This window comes from Terrapene carolina, unplaced genomic scaffold (genome assembly GCF_002925995.2).
Source record: "Terrapene carolina triunguis isolate 2854851 unplaced genomic scaffold, T_m_triunguis-2.0 Scaffold85, whole genome shotgun sequence".
NCBI lineage: Eukaryota > Metazoa > Chordata > Testudines > Emydidae > Terrapene > Terrapene triunguis.
In genome coordinates, this window is record NW_020664436.1 from 14,977,023 (window position 1) to 14,997,467 (window position 20,445).

The window sequence follows — 20,445 nt, forward strand, 5'->3', positions numbered from 1 at the left end:
CACTTCAGGCAGAGAAGACCCAGGTGCTTTGAAAGTACACTACACTGGAAATAATAGTAAATAGTGTTATGAGCTGAAAAGATGAATGATCATTTTTGGAGACCAGTTATGGCAGCCACTTGGATCATGCATCATTTACTGTTCATGTTCTCTTAACACTACAGATTAATGTTTAGGAGTGCAGCAAGCACCTCTGCGGTGCTGATCCCTTCTTGCTGTACAGCACTGCACTGCTTTAGAAGGCTCCTAGCATCTGGACTGGTATAAGAAGAAAAAAAAGAGTGTAATTTTCCCGGAGTTTATCCCCAGATGTAAATTATGGACGCCTAACTGCCCACACGATTGGGGGAATGCAGAGACTTTAAACCACCTCTAAGTCCCCCTGCAGATCTGTGCCTGAGTACATTTTAGTTGGACCCAGAGGATTTAGGCCATTATTAAGATTTCTTGGTATCTTTTAAATATGAATGACCCATTCGCTAATAAGTATTAGGCTTTCCTGGTATTCTGCTCCAGAAAATTCAGATGGTAGTGTTCAGATGATTTACAAAGAACTTTCATAGGTTAGACACATAGTGAAAATATTATTCAATAATTGGTATTTTTCCTTGAAGTTAAAAGGTTAATTTAAGAATGCAACTAGTATGTAGAAATTCATCCCCTCCCACCCATCTTGTAGTGCTGTGCTAATGTGCTGGTGTTTTTGTCAGCAGTTTTTAGTGCTCTGAGGAAATTATCATTTGGAGGTTATTAAAAGCAATCAGAAAATATGGATTTCATTAAGGTTCTGTAAGCATTGTTGTTCATGCTTATACTAGACTGTAAGTATAATCTAGATTTCCCCACATCCTATACATCCTATTCTACATTATAGAAGAAGACATTTAGTTTTCATTTAATTTAGACTAGTGTTGCTTTTTTTTGTTTTTTCAAAAAGGAAGTTGCACCCATGCTTCTCAGAAACATTCTGAAACTCGATGAAGTGGAAAGAATACATGGCTACTTTTAATAAATATTTTAATTAAAATGGACATTTCCGAACCTTCAGCAGACCACGGCCTGTTCAGATGTGACATCTTTTGTGACACCACTGGTACAGAATTACTCAAGGATTCTAAAATCAGTTTTGTAAGTCGGTTCCATTTTTGTGTTTTATTAATCAGCAAACTTTGCTGTTTTCATACTTAAAACCTTTTCTATTAAATCAATAGTGTTTTGTTCACTAATTATTAAAGTAAACTAATAAAAGATTTACAGTTTTATGTTGTAACTTATCCTGTGGTATCACAAATAGCATTCTTCAGTAAGTTATACTAAGGATCACCAGCAAAAATCTCAGAAGTGCCAATTTTAGAATTAATGGGAAAATTGTTTCTAATGATGTGAAATTTCAGAATATTGAATAATATGACTGCAGATTTTTAAGGTAATCAGATAAGTTCTAAAATTGTCTTTTACATCAGGAGTGTACTAGACACCCAGTAATTACCAACTTTTAGTTAGAAATTAGGAAAAAAATCTTGCTTTTTCTGTTTGTGGAGAAAAAGCACAAGATACACATAGGTTAGTATTGTATGGAGTATGTGCAAATCAGAAAAACAGGGACAAAAGTTTCTCTTAGGTTGTTGCACTAGGCTATGTAAATTAAATTAAATTTCTGTGATGCAGGTCATGCAACTTGAAAGGCCTATCAATGACAGAAATTCTGCAGATAGGGTTGTATAAAGCTATTTAAAAAAATTTCAAATTATGACTGGAAACTGGCTAATGTTTGTACACTAGTTACAAAAACGGAGGAGGATGGAAACACTTAATGAATTCTAGATTGCTGGGTCTGACTGGTCAAAATTACAGGTAAGAAAACTTTATTATCTCAGCTAAGTAAATATTTATTGACCTTGACACTTCTGTTCTTAAAAAACAACTGATTACAAAAGAAAACAATAAATGATATTCTTACTTTTTAAAATTGTTTTGTGATTCTCATTCTGACTTGATCATTAGCAATCAAATGCAAATATTTAAGTACTGACAAAGTATTTAATCTAAAAAACTGAAGTTGTGTTTTTAAGGACATTTGAGCTTTATTTAGTAAAGATCTTTTTATGTAAGCTGAAGAAAGTACATTATTGACATTAACTTTCTTGGTGCTCTTTATAGCATTGTATTTAGTGTTACAATGCTAAGTCAACCTGAAGAAAAATCAATTTTTTGGCTTCCTAATGTTCAAAAATTGTTTTTTGAATGGCAAAATTAGTTGACATGGTTGACTCATGGTTTGTGCTTCAGAAGTAGATGTTAAAAATTTTACTTCAAATGATTTTGAAGATATTGAAGGAGTTTTCAAGTACAGGGTTTATCCTACAGCTTTACATGAGCACTTGGTAAATTATACAAGCCTTTAAAGTTTCTGTGTGGTTTTTGTCTATTTGCATATCTACAGGAGGTATAATTCCCAGGTTCGGTAGACATACACGTGCTAGCTCTGCTTGAGCTGTCATGCTAAAAATAGCAGTGTGGCCATGGCAGCACAGGTGGCGGCTTGAGCTAGCTATGCAAGTACATACCAGGGGGTTAGGCGGGACTGTACTAGGATGCCTAGCTACTGCCCATGTTGCCACAGCCAGACTGCTATTTTTATTTGCTAGTTGGAGCAGAGCTAGCATGTGTGCCTTTCTGAGCTGGGAATCACATCTTCCAGATGCTGTATAGACATACTCTTAATCTGTACATGTATATAAAAATTGAATATTATTAGGAGAGAGTTCATTTGCCTGTATCAGATATAAAATTGCAGTAAGGGGTGTTAAGGTTTGTCATTTATATGCTACAGTGTACAGTAATATCCTTTGCTGGGACATTAGCAACAGTGATGCAGAATTATGTTGGCATCTTTTCTTTGAGGTGTAGCTGAACTTAAAAACTCTAATTAAAATGACTATTTTTGTTGTTTCAAAACAATGGTCATTTGTGGCTGAACATACAAATGCAAGAGATGCCATACTAGATAAGACCAGTGGCCCACCTAGTCTGCTATCCTGTCTGTTACAATGGCCAGTATCGGATTGTTCAGAAGAAAGTGAAAGAAACCCTGTTAGTGGACACTTAATTAACCTGCCCATAAGGGAAGTTTCTTCCTAAGGCTATGTTTACACTACAAATTACTTCGATGTAACTTATGTCGCTGAGGGGTGTGAATAATCCACACCTGTGAACGACACAAGTTATACCAATCTAAGCGCTGGTGTGGACAGCACTGTGTTGACGGGAGAGCTTTTCCTGACGATATAGCTACTGCCTCTCGCAGAAGCAGGAGGTACTAAGCCAACAGAAGAACTCTGTACCTTTTGGCTTTGAGCATCTTCACCAGAAGTGCTACAGCAGTGTAGATGCATTAGTGCCACTGTAGCTGCTGTATTGTAGACATAGCCGAAGCTGTGACAAAGTGGATTAGGTAATATCTTTTATTGCAGCATTTCTCAAACGGATCCGCCGACCCCTGGGGGTCCACAAGGATATTCCAGGGGATCTGCGGGCCCGCTGATCAACTCCTTCCCCTCCCTCTCTTAACTCATCTCCCTCCCTCCCAGCGCTTCCTGTACGCCGTGGAACAGCTGTTCCCTGACATGCAGGAGGCTCTGGGAGGGAGGGGGAGGCAGCAAGGATGGGGTGCACTTGGGGGAGGGTCCAGAATCACGTCCGGGGCCTACCACCGCGCTGATCCACTCCTCCCCCTCCCTCCCTCAACAGCTGTTCCCCAACATGCAGGAGGTGTTGGGAGGGAGGGGGATGAGGGGGGACGGGGCGCTTGAGGGGAGTGGGCAGAAAGAGGCAGGGAAGAGGAGGGGCGGGTGTGGGGGGGGGAAGGGGTGAAGGGGGGGTGGGGCTTGGGGGTCCACAGCAAAATTTTAAATCGAAATTGGGTCCTTGGGTTACTGAAGTTTGAGAACCACTGTTTTATTGGATCAGCTTCTGTTAGTGAGAGAGACAAGCTTTTAGGCTACACAGTGCTCTTCTTCAGGTCTGGGAAGGGTTCTCAGAGTGTCACAGGTAAATACAAGATCAAACAGATAGTGTAAGGTAAGGAATTAGTACATGTTCTAAGGCAGTGGTCTCCAAAGTGGGGTGTGCGCACCCCAGGGTGTGTGCAAGAGGGTCCTTGGAGGTGCGCGGCAGGAGGAGCGCTTTTTTTTTTTTTTTTTTTTAGGGGGGGGGGCCGGGCAGCCTTTTTTTTTTTTTTTTTTTTGCAAAAATGGTAGAGCCAGCACGGCAGGGGGTGCGTGCTCAAAATTTTTTTACTGATAGGGGTGCGTGATCAAAAAAGTTTGGAGACCACTGTTCTAAGGGACCATTCAAGGTGAAGTGGCCTGTTAACATGCTGTACTCAAAGGACAAAAAGGGGGGCTAGTCGGTTACCAATTGTTGTAATAAGTCATAAATCCAGTGTCTTTATTAAGACCATGATTTTTCGTGTCCTAAGCTGTGACAATTAGATCCAGACATTAAAAAAGAGAATACTCTCACACATTTGAGGCCAGGTTTTCAAAAGAGCTCAGCTTGCATTTAGGTACCTTAAATAAGGGTTCAGATTTTCAGAAGATTTCGGCATGGTGGCTGCTGATCTTTTTTTGGAAAATTTGACCATCAGTATTACAGAGCTGGGTGCTTGTAATTGAGCACTTTTGAAAATCTGGTCCCAGTTGTGGGTGCTGATCACTTGGATACTTACTCTTGAGCTCTTTTGAAAATCTAAACCTTTTCGGTTGATTTGTATCCTAATGCATAAGGATTTATAATCCATATTTAAAAAAAAATCCTATCTAATATAACTGTAGATGTTCTCATAATCCATGTAAACGACTTATCTTTTATTGACCCCTAACAAGCTCTTGGTGTAAATGATATTTTGTGGCAGTGACTTCCAGAGAATAAATATGGTCTGTCTAAAATGTGTTTTCTTTTTGTGTTTTTAAAAACTTCTTGTCTTTCATTTTCAGTGAAGTCCCTCTTGCTCTTGTCCTCTCCTTTTTGGTGTCACCTGTTATCCTTTATCTTCTCTATACCATTTGTTATTTTGTATGTCATTATCATATACCACCTTCTTCATCTCCTCCGTAACTTAAATAGTCCTGATCCATTCATTCTTTCTTCATGTGGAAGCCTCTTGATTCCTTTGTCTTGTCTCTGAATCCCCTCTATTACTTTTACATCTTTTTGAGAAAGTTTGACCAGAACTAACATAGTATTCCAAATGAAGGCATATATTTATCTGTATATAATGGCATTTTAATGTTTCAGTATTACTTTACATCCCATTCTTTATATACCCTAATATTTTGTTTCCTTTTCCCCAAAGGCACACATTGAGCAGAAGATTTCGTTGAGCAGTCCAGAACAGCTATAGTTAATTTAAGACTCAGGACTGTTTGAGTTCTGCAAATTATTCCTTTTTTATGGGCATTACTTTGCATTTCTCCATCTTAGATTTCATCTGCTATTTTTCTGCCCATTTTATTAACTTGTTAGGGCCCTCTGAAATTCCTCATATTCTAGACAAACATAAATAGTTTTTCCACCTCACATTTTTCTGGGTCATTAATTATTTATTAAGCAAAACTCTTCCTAATATAGAATCTTGTGGCACCCCATATTGAAAATTGACTACATAATCCTATTCTGTTTCCTTTCTTTCAGCTAGTTTCTAATCCATCTCATTCCATGGCACTTTACCTGATCCCCTGTCCCCGAACTACCAAGTTTCCTTAGTAACTCTTACTGAAATCTTTTAGTAAGTTCAAATAAATAGTCAGCTAATTGTTTTTTTATTCATTATTTTGTTGAGGTACTCAAAGAATTCCAATAGTTAAGATAGGCATGTTATTCAGAAGCAGTGCTGGTTTGTCTATCTCATGTAGATTGACCTAATATGCTTTCTAATTCTGTTTTTAATTATGGCTTTGAACAGTTTTCCTGGTACTGAAGTAAGAATCACTGGCCTGCAATTCCTTGAATCACCCTTAGCCTCTTTTTTTTAATCATAAGTATGAAATTTGCCACCCTCTAATCTGACAGTAGAAGGTGATCTTAATAAAAGATTGCATATTTTTGTTTGTTCAACCACTTCATTGTTAAATGTCTTTAGAAATCTTGGATACATACTATCCATGTTTGCTCTTTATCACTTTGTTCAGGTATTTCATCTTTTGACATCACGGTCACTGACAGTACCTTGTCTTTGTTACCTGAAAAGTGATCGTTCACAGTAAGTTTCTCCTCACTATCTTCTGTAATGAAGACTGGTGCAACAAAATCATTTAGTTTCTCTACAATACCCTAATTCTCAGTTGCAGCCTTTATGTCCTGGTGTCTAGCAGATGGACTGATTCTCTCATGTTGTTTGCCTTAATTTATTTTTGTTCATATGTGTTTGGTTATTTGCGCCTCAAAAATCTGTTTTAGCCCTCCAAATTGCTACCTTACATTTTTCATGCCTTGGTTTATGTTCCTTTCCAGGATTGGATTTCCATTTTCTGAAAGATACTGTTTGGCTTGAATAATTTCTGAACCTTTCCATTCAACCACAGTTTATTTTTTTAAATAATTCTGATATTCCCTCTTCCTTTTTTGTTCAGCTGTGTGCATATCTTCTGTGAGTCTGTTATGGTATGGTATGTTTTAATATCATCCAGGTAGAAAATAAGGGTTTTAATTTCCTCACTTTTTCTTAGGGTCTCTTTAACTGGGTTCTTTCTTTTTTAAACTGCCCTTTCTTAAGCTTAATGTCACCATGGAAGTTTTTGGTACAGTTCCTTCCCTGAGGATGGTTAAACTTAATTATTTTGTGGTTATTTTTATCTAGTGGCTGAATTATACTTGTTTCTTGAACCAACTTCTTTGTATAGCATAGGATTATAATGAGACTAGCCTCCCCTCATGTGTTCTAGAACCAGCTGTTTCAAGAAGCAATATATGAAAGTGTCAAGAAATTACTTCTCTAAACTTTGTTACATTTTGATATTTGACTAGCTTGAGTTGATGATTAAAACCTTGAAGTGGACACTACTTCATTTTGGGGATGGGGAGAGGAAGGGAGGCAGTTGTTTTGCAGTGTACTAGATTGGTATGCTAGGCCAGTATATTAAGCCCAGGCAGTTTTGTTGCTAATTACACACAACTTCTCTGGAGTATCGGATATTCAGATCCATTTTATGAATATGGTAGAGAGAATAACAACTGTAAAACAAAACACTGTGCATGTAAGTGACTGTTAGCGTGTATTTCAGAAGGGATAAATGCTCACCATATGGTACAATTACTGTGTCCAAGTTTTCAAATTAGCTTCTCTCATCCTCCTTATTACTGTCTTTAAAAAGAGAGGGGAAAAAAACCCAACATGATTTATCTACTCTGCAGCAGAACTCTTGACGCAAAACAGCAGCCCAGTTCTGTCCAGTTTTTTTTCCTTAGCATAATAGAGGCTGTCGGACTTTTTTATACTAATTACTGTGTGAGCCTCAGATGAACCCCCTTCAATTCACAGGGCTTTGTTAAGGGAGGAGCTGTCAATGTGTCTGCCCGTTTGCAGCTGTGCTGTGGCTTTAGCTTGCTTAACATTATGCTGCTTTTTAGACTTGACAGAAGGGATTTTTTTTATTAAGGCAAAGCAGCCTTGTAGCGAAATGGTTTAAGCAGCTGCATTGTGGGGAAGCACAAAGAAGTTATTATTGTGTCTGTTTAGGGGGGGTAGACTGGAGGGGGGAGATATTCGGCTGCTGTTGATGCCGATTGTTGACTTGCCATCTGCCAGATAGGGAGAAGAAAAAAATGACAGCTCCAGCAGGGTGTTCAAGAGGTTGTTTGGAGAGACGCATAAACATGTGCAGATGTCGAACTGAATAATAGCAAGAACTTGAGACGGTTTATGATGCTGCTGTTGTGTGTGCATATACAGAATGAGTGTATTTGGAGGTTTGGTTAGGGGGAGGGTACATACTAATTATCATTGTCCCCCCACCTCCTCCTTTAGTTTTGTTAATTAGTTCAGGAGTTTAATATTTCCCCTTCCTCCATTGTTGTTTTCTAAAAGGAACCTTTCTGAGAGAGAAATTAAGTTTTCTTTGCTATTTTTAAGTTTTTGGTAAATTTAGTACTTATGGAAATAGAGTAATAAAATTATTTTGATCCCAAGAAATGTGTAAGCAAGCATAGCTATGTAAGCTCTCTTATGTAGCTTTGTTCAAGTATCTCAAGAGTGATATGTTGCACACCCCTGCTATCGCAACTTGGGCCTTTCCTGTGCAGAAAATGCCAGTTAGAAATTGTCTAAAATTATATAAAACTAGACAAATAAACACTAAGGGCTAGTCTTAGATTAGCAGACTAATTTTCTCTTGCAACTTGATCACATTTTGAATGCTTCTCCAGTGGTGAAAGGCTGGTCAACTCCTGAAGAGCATCAGCTAACTTCCTTTCATTTTTTCCTATGTATTGACAGTTGCATATAAACCAGATTTTAAACCACTGGCTTCAATCATACTTTCTCCTCTGCCTTCTAATATCCCCTTTTGGGAAGGGGGGGCTTGTTTTGTTTATTATGAGTTTCCAGGTTCACTTGAAAGAAGTAAACGTATGAAAAGGGGTTGAGACATATGGAAAAGGACTAAAGCTGTCCCAAAAGGGTTACGTGTAAATGTAATCTTTTCCTATTTGTCAGGTGATTTCTTACTTTAGATTATGGAAGTGGAAAGTTAAATCCACAGACTTTCCCCTCTTAAATATTAAGAATAAATTTAGAGAGACAAGGTGGGTGAGGTAATAACTTTTATTGGACCTTATTGTTTTGCTGAGAGAGACAAGCTTTCAAGCTTACACAGAACTCTTCTTCAGGTCTGTGTAAGCTTCAAAGCTTGTCTCTCTCAGCAGCAGAAGTTAGTCCAATAAAAGTCATACCTCACACACCTTTTCTGTCTAATATATTTGGACCAACACAGCTACAATTACACTGCATAGAAGAGTTAAGTTTTACTGTTCTGGTAAGTTATGTTATGATAAAGATATTGCCTTAAGAATGATAAATGGAAATAGTAGTTTGAAGTGCTCCATGGCTGTGTCCATGTACTTCAGACTTCTTTTCTAACATTTTTCGATCAGGATACAACAAAGATTTTTGGTTAGTCACTGAATGACTTGAATATTACGTGAATGAGCTTAGCAGAAATCTTATTCTCTGTCTTCATAGGAAAAAGAAAGATGCCAGTCTTAAATCTGGTAAAGACATTTTATTAAAGATTACTGATCTAAGAAAACAAACTCATGAGAGCATTTAATGTCTTCTTTTTTTATCCTTGGAGACAGCATTTCAGTCTTCTTGTCATAATTTGGAATTATTTCAGTTGGAGTTTAATTGAGAATTCAGGTGTGACTGCCTCCCACCAAATAGTGCTTTCTACATCTGTGTCCTGGCAGAGGTCAGTAGTTTTGCAAATGGTGAGTCACTTTCTTTTTGTTAGTTGGGTTGGCATTTCTTCTTCATGGGTTTTATTCCATGTTCTTCTGTGTTCTATAGTGCCAGAAAGATCATAGTTGTTCAAACTGGTCTTCCATCTAATCGGTTGGTGCAGTCATATCTGAGAGCAGAATTTTGCACTAAAACTTTGTAGTATGCAAGTATATAATTATGGAATTTGAGAGAACAGACATAGGAAGTGGAGAGTAAACTAGGCTTATTACTGAATTGCAATGTAAATTTGCTTATCTCAAGAGAAACAAGAAATATAATCAGGGTGATCTAGATACAGTGGAACCCCGCTATAACGCGATAATTGGGGTCCAAAAAATTTAATCGTGGTAAATGCGGGGTCGCGTTATAGCAGGGTTTCAACTTACAACCATTAAGGAAGTTTTGTCCAAGGCAGGAGAGGAGCAGGACTCCCTGCACTGCAGACATGCCCCGGGCAGCAGAGTGCACGCCCTGGCTAGTGGGAGGGAGGGAGCGGGGGGGAGAGAGAGAAGGGGGGCGGCCAGGCTTCCTTCATCCGGGGCCACGGCCGCCCAGAGGATTCAGGGGGCCTGGGGCAAAACGGGGGAGCTTCAGTCGCTCTGTGTCTTCAGCAGCACAGAAGGGCCTCCCACCGCCTAAGACCCAGACCGCCGCTGGGCCAGGGCTCGCGGAGCCCCCGCCGCCGAAGATCTGGACCGCCACCGGGCCCGGGCTCGCGGGGCCCCTGCGGGGCCCGGGGCAAATTGCCCCACTTGCCCTCCCACCCCGGGCGGACCTGGCCAGGGCGCTCGCCACTCGGCCCCTCCTGCCGCTCCACCTGCTGGGAGGGCTCCGCGCCACTCCTGCCTGCAAGTTATTTGAAAGTTGTCGGTCGGCGGGGAGGGAAGGACGTGGGCTGCGGGCTGGAGCCGGCCCTGCCGGGGACAGAGGTGAGAACCCCAGGGGTGCGCTAGGGCTGCAGGGAGAGTCACTCCTGCTACTGCCACCGGGGCATGGATCCCAAACGCCCGCGCCTGCCGGACTCGCCCCACGCCCGCCGGGGCCAGACTCGCACCGCATTATAACCGAATTCGCGTTATCGCGGGGTGCGTTATTGCGGGGTTCCACTGTATTACAGTTATAGATAATAAAGACCAGGTTGCTCTAGGCAGCAATACATTCTTCTTTATCCTTCAAGAATTTCCAATAATAAAAACAGTTTATTTTAAAATATATATTTCAAGATATATTTCCTTGAGACTGTCAGCAGGGGAGTTGATTCAAAGACCTGCTTTTTCATCTCAAATGAATTGAAAGATGTGTACCTACACTCCCATATGGATAATTAGCCACAAATTGTGCTGGATAAGATTATAAACTTGCTTTTAAAAATTCAGGCCATAATTATGAAAAGTTAGAGACATCCTGACAAAATTCAGAACTGACCTTTTCTATGCCTAGATTGAGCTATCAGGAAGAAAATCTTGCCACTTTAAACATTTACTGTTATAAGATCAGGACCCAAATTTGTACCTGAACCTGTAAACACGTATGCAAGTGAGTAACTTCATACATGTGAGTAGTTCCATTGAATTTGATTTGGCTACATTTCATCTGAAGTGTTCAAGAGTTAAGGGGGAATAAGAGTAATGTTTAAATTGGCAAGATAATCTTGTGCATGCTCATGTTGAGGATATGCATTATGTAACCTGTGAGTGCAAATTCTTGACTTGCAATGGCACATCAGTAGTTTTGTGTGAGTATGTTAGGTGCACATTTAAGCAAATGCATTTTTAAAAACTGAGTCCGGACCTGCTAAGTTAGAGACTGATATTGCATTTGTATAGGGCAATCTCTCGCTTTTCTTGTTGAATATTTATTCTTAATATTTTCCCATATTTTTAGATTTAAAAAAAAATATTGAGAGTTTTTAATGCAACAGGAAGGAAAGAGTTGAACGATGACTAGAATCCATAATAGTACTAAATTTACAGGTGATAGGGACAGAGATTCAGTCCAGTAATTTAAAATGGAGAAGACATTTGTTTAGAATTAGCAAAAAGATCAGCAAGGGAATTCACTGGATATGGTACTTAGCTAAAGGGTTTTTGCCTGTTTGTTACAAGCATACTGAGAACAAGAATTACCATTAAGTAATTTTCTTTTAAAAAAAGTCAATTAAAATACTAGGACACAAAGGTATTTAAGGCCACAGGAATTGCCATATTGGATCAGACTCAGAGTTAGGCTTGGAAGTATTAGATTTTTATTGGTAAAAGTTTTTCACCACACAAACAGATGAAAAATATTTCCATGGATGATAATTGAAAATTACAGGTAGGCAAAATAAAGAAATAGCTTATTGGGGTTTAACTTCAGGATACTTACATTGTATATTTTGATATGATGTTGACTGTTTTAATTGTTATAAAGCTTTAAGTTTTTGAATCTCAACATTCACTGTCATATATAATTAATTGTTTGCGGTGTTGTTGTAGTTGTGTTGGTCCCAAGATATCAGAAAGAAAAAGTAGGTGAGGTAATATCTTTTATTGGTCTAACTTCTGTTGGTAGAAGGTACAAACTTTTGAGCTATACAGAGTTGTTCTTCAGATCTGGGGACACTGCTTTCTTCCCCACTCTGCTTCTTCATTATTGCCTACTGTTACCGTGGTTGCTTCTCTTCAGGCCGTTCCCCTCCTGTAGAACGGCAACATGGGGCTTTGTGAATACCTTTATAGACGTTAGGCCTTAGTACAATCTTCTTCAGCAGGTGCATCTTTCCTGCAGTCTGTGGTACAGCATGGTTCCTAGGGTTGTCAGGTGTCCGGTTTTCGACCGGAAAGTTGGGTGGAAAAGGGGACCTGGCAGTGTGGGGGGTAAGGAGGGAGAGGAGTGGCAGCCTATTGCCTGGCCCTGAAGAGGCAGCTCCCGAGGCAACATGCATGCACCGGCGGCCCCTTTGAGGAGCATTGTTTGCGGCAGAGGACAGTGTGTGGGGGCCCATGGCGAGTGGGGTAAGGAGCTCCTGGGAGGGAAGGAACACGAGCTGCCCTGCCAGCCAGCGCTTCCTCTGGCCGCCCTCTCAGGCAGCTCCAAGGTGGGAAGGGCTCGAGCGGGCGGGGAAGGGGGCTGCTGGGCAGCCAGTGCAGGGGGAGGTGGGAGACTGCCGTGCAGGATGGCCACATCCTATCTCACCAGCGGGGCTGCCTGGCTGCTCCCATGCGGCCACAGCATTCTTCTGATCTGCGCTCCCAGGCAGCCTGCTGGAGTTGGGGTTTGTATGTCCCTTGGCTGCTCATGCTGGGTTTAGAAAGGTACTGGTGGGACCAGAATCTGCTTGTTAGGCCTCTGCTTAAAGCAAAGAGGCCAAATTCAGACCTGTGATAAGAAGAGGGCCTGAGACTGTTAACGCCTAGGCATGGATACTCTGTTAATGCCAGGCCTGAATTTATTTCTCTGTGATTCTTACATCGCAGTTCAAGTGTGGAGGGATGTACATTAAAGCAGTAGAGGGCTTGGCAGACTTTGTAATGAGGTGTCAGGGAAAGCCATGAGCGGAGGAGTGAGCAGGGGGCGGGGACTTGGGGGCAGGGACGGGGCCTCAGGGGAAGAGGAGAGATTGGGGGTGGGGGGGGTCTGATTTTCAGTAATTAGAACGTTGGCAACCTTAGTGGTTCCTCGCACTATCTTCCTCAATGAGTAATGCTTGTGAGACACCCACATAGATTGCACATAGAAAGCATTGCTCAAAGAAAGAAAGTACTTCACAAAAACTGGAGTTCTTCAAAATGTGTGGTCCCTATTTGTATACCACCCTCCTTCCCCTCTGCTTCAGAGCCTTTCCTAAGGTGACTTGTGTTAGAGAAGGAACTGGAGAGGCGGTTGGTCTGTGTTGCCCCTTATGCTCTTGATCCAAAGCAAGAGGAGATGCAGGCGCAGACCCATGCACACTGCTAATGAATAATCTTCCGTTTTCAGGCATACAGAGTGCATGCTCACCCACAATGGTATACATACAGGGACCACACATCTCAAAGAACTCCAATGACTGTAAGGTAAATAGCCTTTCTTCATTGTTTTGAAGACTGTTCGACTGGCATGGCAGTCTACAAAAGAGCTTGGAAAATTTACCAGTTTTCTACCAGTGGAGGATTAATCTTTCTAGCTAAAATAGAGCAAGAGGCTCAAGAAGCCCAGGCAAGGCAAAGGTTTAAATAATTACCATAGGGAGTAAGAAACCATTTGGCTCCTATCTCACTCTGGCTGGCCATAGGGTGGTGGAATGTCCTGGCGAAGGAGGGTCCTACCTCTGCTTATGCTCCCCCTTTCATTTCAAAGATGTCTGGCATCCTGCAGATCCTATATAGTTTCCTACTAGATAAATGGGGTGGGGGGAATTCTAGCTAGAGGTATGTACAAAAGATGAGGGTATGGGGACCCCATTAGTGAGATCCAGGAACAGTGCCCCTGGTAAGAAGCCCAGCTCTCCTACTCACCTCCAGCTCCTGGGAAATGTGCTGCAACTTCAACTAGAGTGCTGTTACTGGATTTTCCTGGGTGACTCAGTCAGCCCTTTAATTTTGATCTCTGTCCATGTCCTGTTGGAAAGAAGATGATTTCTGCCTTCACCTCCTGGTTGCTGCAAGGGGGAGGAAGGTCTCTCACAAGGTTCTAGACAGTTTCTGCCCATAGGGTTCTGAACAACAGTAGTAAAACTGATCAGTCTTGTTAATTTCACTGTGATGGTACTTTGTTAAGCTGGGAGGAACATTAGGTGGACTGGAACTGTCTGTAGCTTCAGAAAAGCAACATTCTCTCAGTTTACATTCAGTTCTCATTTATCTTCACTCCTAGGCTAGAAACTTCTTAAAGAAGGCTTAAGTACTGCATAAATTGATGGCATATATCCTCTTCACACTTAATAAGGAAAACTTGCCACTGGTGAATAGACAATTGAATTTTTCAAGTCTTAATATAGATGTACTCAAAATGTCATTTAGTATTAGCAGTGGCTTCTTGGAAACATGCATTTTTATTTAAATATGGGTTGCCTTACTATATAAAAGACAAAGGATAGGATCTAAACATTTATTGCCAAAATTTGGCTGTCCTTAAAGTAAATTTGTGTGTGTGCGTGCATCTGTAATACTCCATTATATTAAACAGCATACACTTGATGCTAAGGGAAGATATACTTCTCATTTCTTTTAATCTAAATTTTTTTACATTTGCTTCAGATTACGTTGCAATTTCCATATGTTATGAAAACACAAAAGGTAAATATTTAATAAAACCATTGTAAATTTAATAACTGTCATCTTAGGTAAAAAGTCACTTCTGATGCTACTTATGATGTGTTAGGTAACACTGCCCTCAGAGGGCCAAGGTAAGTAAATTCAATTTAAAAACAAAAAGCAATATTTTTGATGTCTTGCTTGACCTGGCATCTCTCATGATCTTGATTCATTTTAATAACTTGTATAGTAATATGGTTTAGCCTTGGTTTCTTTTAAACAGTTTTTGTTTGCCCCATTTTCCTAGTCTTTGTTCTAAGGGTACATTGTTATTTTTGTCCCTCCATTTGTTTATCTGGACATGAGAGAGATTGTAGTCTATTTTAAAACAGAAAACATGTACACTTCTCCCTTAAAAATAAAAAAAAATAAAAAAATAGTGCAACCGGCTTTTCCCTCCTCCCTGCCTTTCCCAGTACCCTGCCAAACAGTCCTTCACCCCACAGTGTTCTTTCTTTTAAAACCATTTTGGTAAATTGATAAGGAAATATTTGAGGCAGATTTTTGGTGTTCTCTGCTTGCTGTTTTTTTTTTTTAATCTCACTTGTGTCTGTGTGGCAGCTGTTGCTCCTTTCTGGGAAGCAAGTTACTGAATTCAAAGGCTTCCTTCCGTTGCCTGTCAGCTCTGTATCTTAAAAATGTTTTCCTGACATCTCCAGAAGCCCTTTTTATATTCAAAAGTATCAAACTCTGTTAAATAAAATAGGTTAAATTATCTGTTGCAAAGATGACCAATTTGTCTTACTAATTACTGTGATTCTTCAGCAATAAAATTAGTTGGGTATTTTTGAATTAGTAATTCTCAAAAGAAGTGCTGAATTCTCATTTTCTTAAGATTACAAATGGATGTTAATAGTAAAAGGAACCATAAAGTGTTAGGTGAAGTCTGTGTTTGAAAACATAGAGACCTGAGGTAAATTTAAAGACATAACTAACTTTAAGAGATTCATTTTATGTGCGCATGAGCAAACTGAAGACTCTTGTCTGGTTCCACAGAAATCTCCTCCCACCAGAGCTCTTCAGCAAAGTTTCAAAATTACAAGCATTACATCACCACAGCAAACTCCTTATCAGAATAAAAAATCTGAAGGCAAGTCACTGTTGCTATCTGCTTGCATAAGAAATGGCCGTATAAAACCCCTTTCATTGGGGTTGCACTTAATATATTGGGTAGCAATAACAACCAAAGAATGTCAGGTGAAGAGCAATTCAGAACTTCATTCTCATGACCCTGTGGGTACGTGTAGGCAGCAATTAAACATCTGGGGGCTGGCCTGGGTCAGCTTGCAGGACTTGGGCTGCGGGGCTGTAAAATTGCTGTGCAGACATTCAGGCTCAGGCTGCAGCCTGAACCCTTGGACCCCACGAGGGGGGAGGGTCCCACAGCCTGGGCTCCAGCTTGAGCCCAAATGTCTACACAGCAATCTTCTATTCCAGTGTTGACATACTCAATATTACCATATTCCTTGTATAGCTACCTCAACATTTTTTTTTTTGCCTTTGTCAAAGATCCAGACTTTTATTTTCATGTGAATCAGAATTTCCATATCAATTCCCAATTTTGGGGAGCGCCCTGGGAAATATTGCTAGAGCAGTGAAGAAGCTGAAGCTGACTCCTAGGTTACAGAATTTTCCTTGTATGTGAAAGTGCAATTATTCTGTAATAGCTTTAAATACTTTGACCAGAGTTAAAAAGGTGCATGAATAACTTGGCTTACTTCAGTGCAGTGTGTAAAATTAGATACCTCTTCCAAGTCTGGTAAGCAGATTCTAGGAGAACGTATTTTTCAATTTAGAAGGGCATAAATTTAAGCAAAATAATAATTTAGCTTACATTAACCCAGCAGGAAGCTGGGTACAAACTGAATAATTCTCTATAGGAAAACTACTGCTATTTTAACTACCTCAAAGACTGTAATTCATTAAATTGTCAGGCCATCTTTTCTGCTGGTTAGTCCGTGTGGACTTCTCTTTTCTCACAAAATCCTTTTACTCTAATCTTAACACTTGAATATACAAACTTTCAAATGTACCGGTAAATCTTTTGCAGTTCTTTTATGTTTAAGGTACTTGGTAAACATATGTTCCATTATGAAAAGTATATTCTTACTATGACTTCAAATTTAGTATTAGCTTCTTCTTTAGAAATGTAATAGACTTTAAATGATGTTTACATATGCACATATTTTTATTGCTGAAAAATATAAAAACTTAAAGTTGAAATGCTGATAGGTCATTTGGAAGTCAGAGAGTTGGCCTCCTTTCCAAATATCCTGAGAGATGTAGTGTATGAGTGTTTCTTATGGTGACAATTTCGGCTTCATGTGAACACTGATCTCTTTTAAGAAACATAGACTGAAAGCTGTTTTTAATCTTTAAAAAATTGGATTTTGCAGAAGGGAGCATAATTATTTTTATAAGGGAGCATTTTATAAATTAAGCAGAGGAAAATGAGTGTATCTTGATAACTATTAAGCTATTTCAGCAATTAAGTGAAATGTTAACCAGTGTGTTATTTATTTTATTCTTCAGATTTCTGAAGTGCAGTTGTGGGCATCCATCCATTTTTCTGGGCATGGAATCCATACATTAAAAATTACAATATAAACAAAAACTGCCCATTAATATATTCACCTAAACCCACTCCATTTTCAATAGCCTTTATCCAGGCCAGTTTTGTTATAGCAATATTGATCATTCCAAGAAAAGGCACACCCTTCAATGTATCTGTGTGCAAAAATTATATTAACTTCTTTTTGTGGGGGGAACAACATCCTGAAAAAACAAATTTGGGTTATGATTCATCTGTAGGAACCAGGCAAAGTTAATATATTTTAAAGAAAGACATCCATGGTGCAAGAGACCTGAGAATTTGTGCAGTATTGTATATTCCTTTTGGAACGACATGTTCTGCATCTGGCTATCATTGTGGGCTACTATATTGGGGCTGAAACTTAAGGCAAAATCATGCTGTTTAGCACTAGTATATTATATGTAACATGGGAATTGATTTAAGTGTATTCATGAAACCCTTTAAAGACCCAGATATAGAAGTGTTGCAGGAGGTTTTGTTCATAGTAGACAACACATCATTACTAGTGGATCGCTACAGCAGATTTGTGAATTATTTGGATGAAGACATTGCCTTTGTTCCTGAAATATCATTGCATAAATCATCTAGATAAAACATTTCTCCAAAATTCATCATAAAAAGTTTTGAAACCAGTCACTTTTCTGATTTCAAAGTTTTTGATGCAGACCATTTTGATTTATTGGAGAAGATTGGTTTTCCATATTTTAATCTAGTAATGCATGTAAATAGCTTGCATTAGTAATTTTTCAGAAGTTAGAAGTTCATTCCACAACAACAACTGCTTGGCATACTAGTTTCACTATTTTCTTACCCACACTTCTGTGAAGGAGCAGGCTACCATTTCAATAGTCAGTGAAGTTCCTGAAATTGCATTATGAACAAACTGATGTACTTCTTGTTGATAGATTGTCTCCTTTAATATTACAACTGTATGTGTTAGATTTTGCTTACTTCTCTGGCTGTATCAAGTGCACATTTAGCTGGATAACAGGGAGATCTTGAGATTGATTTACATTCTTTGTGGAAAATGTTCAGCACACATCAGTGGAAGAAGGTGGTAATATGATTTAGTGGCTGAGGGCTTGTGGTTTACAGCACTTCTAGTAACCAGTGCATCTGTCCAGTTCATTTTAAACTGCATTTGATTATCTTTTCAAAGCATGCCTTAAATTTAAAAGCAATTTTTAACAGCTCTTTGATCTCAATAAGATTTTACACAGTATATGTACTTTCCTCTGTCCGTGTATGTAATTGGACAATTTTCTGTTTTATTCTTATTCTTATACTGGATTTTGCATTGTGTCTTTGCATGGTAGATAAGTTTTGGGAAGCTAATTTGTAATCAACAATGCTTACAAGAGAGAAGGTCCATTTTTACCTTCTTGCCCCTGGATTTTACCACAATGTAATAAACAGTGCATGCTGTTTCTTTATTGATCATTTAACTTTGGGAACAGTATCTAGGATGTCAGTGTTTTTAAAATAATGTATGTGATCTCTGTGTAAGGTTTCACTTTGCCAACAACTCTGTGTGTATTGTTGAATGAATCTCTGGAGACATAAGGTGCAATTAATTATAAAAGTGTGACATTTTTCTCTTTTAAATGAAGAAAATTGTTCAAGCAAATTCTGACACTGTTAATGTTGGGCATGGATATGGCACTGTAACATCCCATATCAAAGTCTTTCTTTTCTTTAGTATTAATGTATATTTTTCTCATATAGGAGAATATATCAAAAATTGGCGGCCAAGATACTTCCTGTTGAAGACAGATGGTTCTTTCATAGGGTATAAGGAGAAGCCCCAAGATGTGGATCTACCGTATCCCCTCAACAACTTTTCTGTGGCAAGTGAGTCTCTCTTCAGCATCTGTTATACCTACAGTATTTAAATCACTATAAATTTGTTTAATTCTTTGCACATAATTATCTATATTATATTAAATATATTGACTGTATTAAAATATTTTAGATCCCATGGTAGTGTGTTTATATAAAGAGGGAGGGACATACATTATCACTCAATTTAAAATGTTAACTCTTAGCATATCGATAAATACACCTCTACCCCGATATAACGCTTTCCTCGGGAGCCAAAAAATCTTACCGCGTTCTAGGTGAAATCGCATTATATCGAACTTGCTTTAATCCGCCTGAGCATGCAGCCCCGCCCCCCCCGGAGCGCTGCTTTACTGCGTTATATCCGAATTCATGTTATATTGGGTCGCATTATATTGGTGTAGAGGTGTACCTACTACATTACACTTTATATGTGTAATTTAGAAATTCACTGTCAAACCTAAAAGTTTGATGCTGTGGGTCAAGGTTGTTCCACTGTGGTTGAAGTCAAACTCTAAACAACAACATTGGAAATACCACTAAAGTTTGACCAAATATTAGGTTTTGAGGCTTTTCTAATGAAAGTTTCTTAGTTAAGGTTACAGATGAACAACAACAAATTAGACAAGTGACTGTCATAAGATGTACATTTGTGGGAAAACGTTACCTATAGGAAGACACTCCCACTCTTTTCCTTTCCCCAGTAATATCTATAAAATCACTTGAAAACTCAAAGTAATTAGAAAATTATCCAGACTGTCAAATGGCACAAAATCAAGCTAAAGGATTAGTCTCTTGGATAATCAGGTAATCAGCTCTCCACACAGGGTAATCAGTAGTTCCAAGCAATCAAACAATTTACGTGTATTATCAAGGCTGTGAAGTATGCATCCAGTGGGTAAAATGGAGCTATCTTGATTTCCAGTTTTTTATAGAACTTGTTTAAAAGGTAACCTTTTAGATTCAGTTTGTCCCCAGGAGGTGGGGATAGTAGAAAGGTGTTTACAAATGAAGACATATGGCCTATGGTGTTTGCCACAAAAATGAGAGTACTTGAGGGACTAAACTGAATAAAGATATTGTGTAGACAAAGGCTGGGATTTTCAAAGGAGCCTAAGGGAGTTAGACACCCAATCCTGTTGCAAGTTAGCTTGAAAAATAATATGATAACTAAGCCTTGTAATTTGTAGATCTATAACAGTGGTTCCCAAACTTGTTCCGCTGCTTGTGCAGGGAAA

General features: G+C 39.2%; 1 protein-coding gene across 2 annotated transcripts in view; it reads left to right on the top strand.

The window, feature by feature from the left end:
• Positions 1-20,445, top strand: part of AKT3 (AKT serine/threonine kinase 3) — a 246,903-nt gene that overhangs the window by 79,389 nt on the left and 147,069 nt on the right. Inside the window, exon 2 of one of the 2 annotated variants that reach the window (XM_024210264.2) lies at positions 19,094-19,219. The exons of the other annotated variant lie outside the window; for it this stretch is intronic. Within the exon in view, the coding sequence (XP_024066032.1) occupies positions 19,094-19,219 (126 nt within the window). The remainder of the gene's footprint in view (positions 1-19,093; positions 19,220-20,445) is intronic. 2 annotated transcript variants of the gene reach the window in all.